Here is a 7,321-nt window from a genome sequence, read left to right on the forward strand (position 1 = left end):
ATTTTGTGATTATGTCATGGCCCTACTACAATCTTCTCAATCCAATGAGAAGATCGGATGGTCAACCTAAGGTCAACAGCTTCTCAAGCGCCTTCCTTTTGACCACCTTGTGTTGCTTGCGCCTTCCTTGTAACTCCGTCTTGAGTGGACCTTCCACCGCTTCAAAATTTATATTACATTTTGAAACTCGAGTTACATTCGAGTCTAAATCTAATTTACAACCAGAATATAAATAGGGAGGCACGACGCGCAGGTCGCGTATCAAATACAGCACACACAAACACATGACGGCACGCAGGCCGTATTATAAATTACAACACAAATCCAATCATATTTGGTCTTTTTGGGCCATGACTATCACAAAAATAATATATAATTCTAAATTATATATTTTTCATAATTTTCTGTAATTTTTCATAATTTTTACAATTTTTATGAGTAAATTTTTCCCGGCGGTCCCGATTAGCAATTTCGGGGGCAATCGCAGAGCAAATCCCCTTGCGGGGTTAGGGCCAGTACCCCTACCCGCGATCTAACCATCGCAAGTTACTCCTAAGCGATCCTATAGCGCCTTAGCCCGCTGTCCCAAAAATTTTTGGGTCGAAACATTGCCGTAACGGAAAAATCTTCTCGGTAGTCGAAGCCTACAAGTGTCTAAACACTTGTGCTTCACTTCTACGAGAAAAATACCCTTTAAAACTATAAAAATCATGAAATTACAGAAATTCACAGAATGTTTATTTTTCATAAAAACCAAAATAAACTCATACAAGCCTTCGCACGTGGCTCTGATACCACTCTTGGGATTTTCGGGTCGTGAAAACCGCTTTTCGCGTCGTGGAAACCCCGAATCTCCCTAGCCAACGGATCCGTGCGAAGAATAAAATTCAAAAAACTTTCGAGTATGAGTTTCAAACTCTAGATCTACAGTAGATAAGAGTATTACCCTTGTAGCGAAGCCATTCGCGTTCCCGCTCGTCCAAATGGTGCTGGATCTCGAAGTTGTCAACGTAGACAACTCTCTATACGTATCCACACAAACAACTCAATGGAGAGAGAGCCTTAGAGTGCGCTAGCACTCCAAAGGGTCTCGGCAATGGTAGAGGAGAGGGAGAGGGAGAGCTTGAGGAAGAGGATGAAGTGAATGCACGTGAATGAAAAATTCATTCTATTCCCTCACTATGTGTGGCCGGCCACAATTGTAACTCCTCTACAATTAATGTGGCCGGCCACATTAAATGGAAAGAAGGCTTGTAACCTCCATGATGTGGCACACACCTAAGTAACCATGATGATGTGGAGCATCATCATTGGTTCACATCTTGCCAACTCATCAATGAGGTGGCATAAAGTCAAGTCAAACTTGACTCTTCATCTTCCTCTCAAGTCAAGTCAAACTTGACTTAATCTCTCTCATGGTTGATCTAATCCAACAATTTAATTCAAGCCAATTTAATATAATGAATCTAATTCATTTAATTAAATTGATTCAATGAGTCATAATCTAAATTAGACTCATTGAACACATGAATCAACTTGAGTCCAACTCAATTAGCCCAATTTGGATTACTCTTAATCCAATTTGGTTCATCACATGAACCTAATCCTCTTGGTTCATCATATGAACCTAATCTCCATCTAATTGTCCTTAGTGTGTGACCCTATAGGTTCTTGTAACGTTGGCAATGCCCCTAAACCCATTTAGGAGCATAAGTAATGAGCGGTATCTAGCAACACATCATTACTACCCAAGTTACAAGAATGTTGAGATCCAACAACACCTTGTGACTACCAATTGTGACTCCTCACACTACAAGAAAAAAGACAAACAACAACGGTTTTTCACCATTGTTGTAGGCCATTTTTAACTGTTGTTAAAGGCTGTGTTGTTAAAAGGGGTGGCCAACGACAACAGTTTTTAACCGTTGTCTTTGAAGGAAAAGACAACATTTTTACAACGGTGAAAAACTATTGTCTTTTCCTACAAAGACAACAGTTTTTCACCGTTGTCTTTGAGCGTATGCCTAGGCTCTTCAACAACAGTTTTGAACTGTCTACGACAACGGCTAAAAAGCGTTGTCTTTTTTGCCAATGACATCGGTTTGACAACGGTTAAAAACCGTTGTCTTTTTAGGAAACGATGTTAAATAACATCAGTTTGTCACTATTGTCTTTTAACGCCATTGACAACAGTTTGACATATTTAAACTGATGTCTTTGGGTACAATATACAACATTTTGACAATAAATAAAAAACTTATTAATCTTTTCCTACTCAATGGTTTATAAAAAACATCCAGTGCAAATTTCATTGATAAAAAACCTACATAATCAATATTTACAATGCGAATTTCATTAAAGTACCAAACATCATCATCCAAATATCATTAAAGTACCAAACATCAACATTCAAACATCACAAAAGTTTACACAGCCAAAAGTTTATATATATCACACATATAGTCCAAAATATCTTGTTTTGTTGGATCAAATCTTCTCTACCTGTGCATCTTCTAAACACCATATCGAGAACTGCAGCCTTTTCCCTGAGGTATTATGCAGAGTTTATATATGCTTTCTAAACACCCTGTGCTTTCTCCTCCCTCCTAGCTTCTCTTTTCTTCTCCTTTCTGGGTATGGTCATTATATTTTCCCTGAGGTAAATAGCATATGATTGCAAATTAAGTCATTTCCCCAGAATAAATGGCATAAAGATGATGATGACAAAGATGTTGTACATATCTTTCTGGCATAGTGTGCTGCAGCAGCAGGACAAATTTGAACATTTTGTCGCCCTTGGGAAAAAGTCCAAGCTTGTCAGCAATGGTGATTATTCCAAGTCCTGTAGGAGGAACCAAAACCAATCTTCCAAATATGATAGCAGCAGTTGTTCGTAAACCAAGTCTTTTACTGCCTGGGCCAGAGCCTGGAACACAACAAAGTGCCATATAGCATGTAACATTCTGGATATTCTAGATTCAAGATGGAAACCCAATGGATAGTTTTTATGTCAACTATTTCATCAAGCATCACTAAATGTACTTGTTCAACTTCTACCAGCAAAAGAACTTTAGGCTGTCAGACATAGGATATCAATATGTGTTTGAAGAAATGTTACATAAGAAATGGAAGATTGCATACCATCCACAAGATTTCCACCCAGAGCAAGCAAAATACATGGGATCATCGCTTCCCTGGAAATCAAAATATAGACAATCCTTCAGGTCTTAAAATATTTTTTGCTTTGAATGTAAATACAAAAAATAGAGGTCCTTGAGTGTTAAAAGGTTATGCAAATAACCAAGTCATTAACCAGACAAAACTCCAAAACAGAGGTCCTTAAATGTCAAAAAAATTATGCAATAACTGTCATTAACCACTAACCAGACATCAGATATCAGGCTCATCTTATTAGCTCACTATAGTGCAATTAGAATAGTTACAGAAATGGATGGCCAATAAGTTATCTTAATTCTCTAATCTAAATTTACCATAGAAGAATGTGATTGCAACTTGACATTTCTTAAACAGTTCATACTTAGCATCATTCATAGAAATCTTCATACTTTTTCAACCTTAACAAGGTAATTATTTTCTGTTTTAAGACTCTATTTGCGTGTTACTAAATGAAAAGGTTCTAAATTTCAGTAGCATGAGAAAATTGGCAAAGACAAAGAAGGAAACAGATCAATACCCAAGAATAAGGCAGCTGTCAGTGAAGAAGAATAACGAGGCATCATCAGTCAAGATGAAGTTCTTCAAAAATGGTATAGCGCCAATGATGATAGCCAAAGCCTAATTCCATATAAAACATTAGTAATACCTAATCCCATATAAAACATCATTAAAGTAATCATGCAAAATATTGCTTCTGCATAACATGTTAAAGACAATCATTAACAGAAGGTAACAATACAATAATTCAAATAACCACCACAAAAAATTCGGAGAATTTCATGTTACCCCCCAAAAGTTTGCCCTTTTGCCAAATGTACTCAAAGTTTCATTATAAAACTCTAGTGAAGGCAGGGGTTTTGACTTATTAGAGTTTGTAAAGGTTGGGAGTTTGCTTTGCTAAACTAAAATTTTGGTTTAGAGGGATGTTGCCAATGAAAAAGTAGTCATCGCGGTATTGACAAAATGAAACTCTGATTCATTTCACAAGAGAGTAAAATCTGGAAAAAATAAAATTTCAATATGAGAAATGGGCAAGTTTGTATTTCTTCATAATCAAAGAATTCAAAAAAATAACAGAGGAAGGAAATTAGGAAGAGTCAATGCGATTATACTTGATCTTGACCGGTTAAACTAATACATTCATTACAGAAAATCAAACAAATATGAAGTTCACATTTTTATCTCAACACAAAAAATGTTCATTATACTTGGCATGCCAACATCATTGCTCTTCACTCTAAAAGCATAAATAAATTAAGATCCCAATGTCCATGAGACAAGAAGCCCTAGAGAGTGTTTTAAGTATAAAATATTTAATAACAAGTGAGAAGGACAAGGAATTGGAAATTAGAACTTCAAAAAGATAATTTTCAAATCAAATACTCACTGAGGCAATAATGGGAGGCTGAAACATTTGCTTTAGCTTCAGCTTTCCAACAATATACCATAGGATGCCAATTATCTGCATAACCATCCAATCCGACATATGACACGCTCAGATATTAGTATAAAAAAAATTAGAATTTAAAAAATGAATCGCCAGAACTTCAAACAAGGTTCTTTCATTTTCTAAACTAATATTCAATCCAATTAATATAAGTTAACAGGTAACCACGGATTTAGAAAGCCATTTCCTAGGTTGCTTATGCAACAGCATAAACCTTATGGCCACATAAGGATCATACACACTAAAAAAATCCTAGGCTTGTTGAAATCCATGCCACGCTCAAGTTAATATTGACTACACCATACCAACTTTGACAAATCGACAAATAAAAAAACAAGTATTTAGTTTAGATGAACTGAATAAGGTTTTAACTGCACATACAGATCACATATCTCATATGTCACTATTTAGTCCTCTTCAAAAACCATCTAGGCGGCTCAACGTTGCCCAAGCATGAGCTTTTTAATACCATGGTGTGAGATTGCAATTTGTTTTGTTAGCCATCACACAAAGATAGCATTATGGCTGATAGGAAAAGCAATGTTATACTAAAAAGAACGTGGAGTCTTATGGTCCATATTTGCATACTTCCTTAGGTCCACTTTGGATACTTGCACTGGTCCAAAGTACAAAATTTGTTAGTTCCATATTTATCAGTAGCAAACAAAGTCATGCTTAGATTTACTTTCCTGATGATTTCAACCATGTCATCAATGTTGCAGCTAGATTATCTGATTTTAGCTTAAAAAACTATTTTTTGGCTTTTGCATAAAGAAGCTCAATTCGATGAGAAAGAAATTAAGCATAAAAAGATAAAAAGGTGGGGAAATCAATTAAGCTCTTAAATTGCAGCGCAATGGTAAAAAAATTATAAACTAAGATGGTAATAAAATTTCTTATTTCTTTCTTATGCCCTTTTTTTCCCAAAATAAGGAGGCACGCAGTAGTACATGTTAAGCTGCAAGATCACAATAAAACGTCTTAATACTAGATATCCAGCTTCTTGTAGATTTTGCACTGAACAATTTTTTTTTCAGAGAATACCATTTCAAAAAGAAAACAGGTCACCATTAGGTCATCTAGGTCTAAAGATTAACACAATCTTCAGCTAAGTCTAGTCTCAAGCTCCCATTGTGCATGCTGTTAAAGGCTAAATAAAACCTCATATCAGAACTCACCTTGGAAGTTTCAGAAGATACGCGCGCTCCAGGCTCGTCAATCGAACACCTGCAGGTCATAACTAAAAAATGTTGTTACCCTCCCGAGAAATAGTAGAACGAAGCATAGGCGGAAAAAGCAGAGCGAAAGCACTTTGGAGGCTCAGGAACACGAGACAAAGGCGAAGCCGCCTTCCGAAGGCGAATCAAGCTGCGCCTCTCTGCGAGCGGCATGTCGTCGAGATCGTCGGTGGCCTCGCTGCTATCCTTGCCAGTACCCATACGAGATAGAGAGCGACGAGGAAGAAGCGAGGGTTACGGTGTCCGCCGGAAGATGAGCAGAGACTAAGGGACCCGGCGAGAAGGATGAGGGATCGTCATCTCTGTTCCTTCTTGATCTTTCTTAGGGGAAGAAGGATGAGGGAACGTGGAGTCTTATGGACCAGTGCAAGGTGAGGCTTAGGGGAAGAAGTCGGCGATGAAGAAAGGGGTTCGGCGGTGTCGCGGGAGTGAGGGCTCGGGATTAAGGAATTTGGTGGAGAAGGGAAAGTAAGGGAAAAATAAGAAACCTTGGTTTTAAAAATTCGTGGAGGAGTCGCGAAGGAGGTGTCGGAGTGGGTTTTAGGTTTTTTTCATGAAGTTAAAAAAATTGTTTTGTTTTTATGATTCAACAACATTCAATAGACAACAGTTTAATAAAACTGTTGTATATTATCATATAAGCAACACTAAAAGATAACAATTTTTTAAAACCGTTGTATTTGACATACATTAGACAATAATTTTTTAAAAATTGTTGTCTTTGACATACATTAGACAACAGTTTTTTAAAAACTGTTGTCATTTAAAAAAAATTATGGTGAACAACAACGGTTTTCAATAAAACCGTTATTAAATGGCAAAAAGACAACAGTTTCTCGAAAAACTGTTGTCTATTAGGTGTGGTTAAATCTAAATTTTCTTGTAGTGTCACAATATATGACAAGTGTCCTTCTATCCTAGACATCTAGATTGATCAATGTGAGGCATAGACCGTATCATCCTCTAATCAATCTAAATCTTGAACTCCAAGTAGACTCACTCAATCAAATGAGCTCAATATCTCATATTGACTCATTTGGGCATGGGCATGCACTTTGTGGTCTCACTCTATCAAGAATATCGATGTCGCTCCCGTCATATAGGAGGGATAGATCCCATCTACATCACTCGCATCCCTCTACATAATTCGTTACATACCCAGCAATCGCCTTTATAGTCCACCCAGTTACGGGTGACGTTTGACGAAACCGAAGTACATAATTCCTTATGTAGGGAACCATGGTGACTTCAGGTCTAAGGACTAGTAGTCATACTAATAGCCACATGAGAAAGTATATGACACTCATATAACGATCCATGATACTTTCTCTTGGCGGGTCATTCAATATACATTCTCCAATGCATACCCATGTGTCAACTTGATATCTCTATATCCATGACTTGTGAGATCAAGTCATCGAGTTGACCTACATGCTAGTCTTATTGCATTAACATTGTC

The 7,321-nt window shown here is 37.0% G+C and overlaps 1 protein-coding gene across 1 annotated transcript; it reads right to left on the reverse strand.

The window, feature by feature from the left end:
* Positions 1-2,681: 2,681 nt before the first annotated feature.
* On the reverse strand, positions 2,682-4,678 carry LOC121999364 (protein PIN-LIKES 6-like). The gene is made up of 4 exons (XM_042554053.1): positions 4,565-4,678; positions 3,695-3,795; positions 3,142-3,194; positions 2,682-2,926 (listed from the first exon to the last, which is right to left on the reverse strand). The coding sequence occupies exons 1-4, from the start codon at positions 4,661-4,663 to the stop codon at positions 2,682-2,684; spliced, it is 498 nt and encodes a 165-aa protein (XP_042409987.1). The 5' UTR covers positions 4,664-4,678.
* Between the last annotated feature and the right edge of the window lie 2,643 nt (positions 4,679-7,321).

Source organism: Zingiber officinale, chromosome 7A (genome assembly GCF_018446385.1).
Source record: "Zingiber officinale cultivar Zhangliang chromosome 7A, Zo_v1.1, whole genome shotgun sequence".
NCBI classification, from domain to species: domain Eukaryota; kingdom Viridiplantae; phylum Streptophyta; class Magnoliopsida; order Zingiberales; family Zingiberaceae; genus Zingiber; species Zingiber officinale.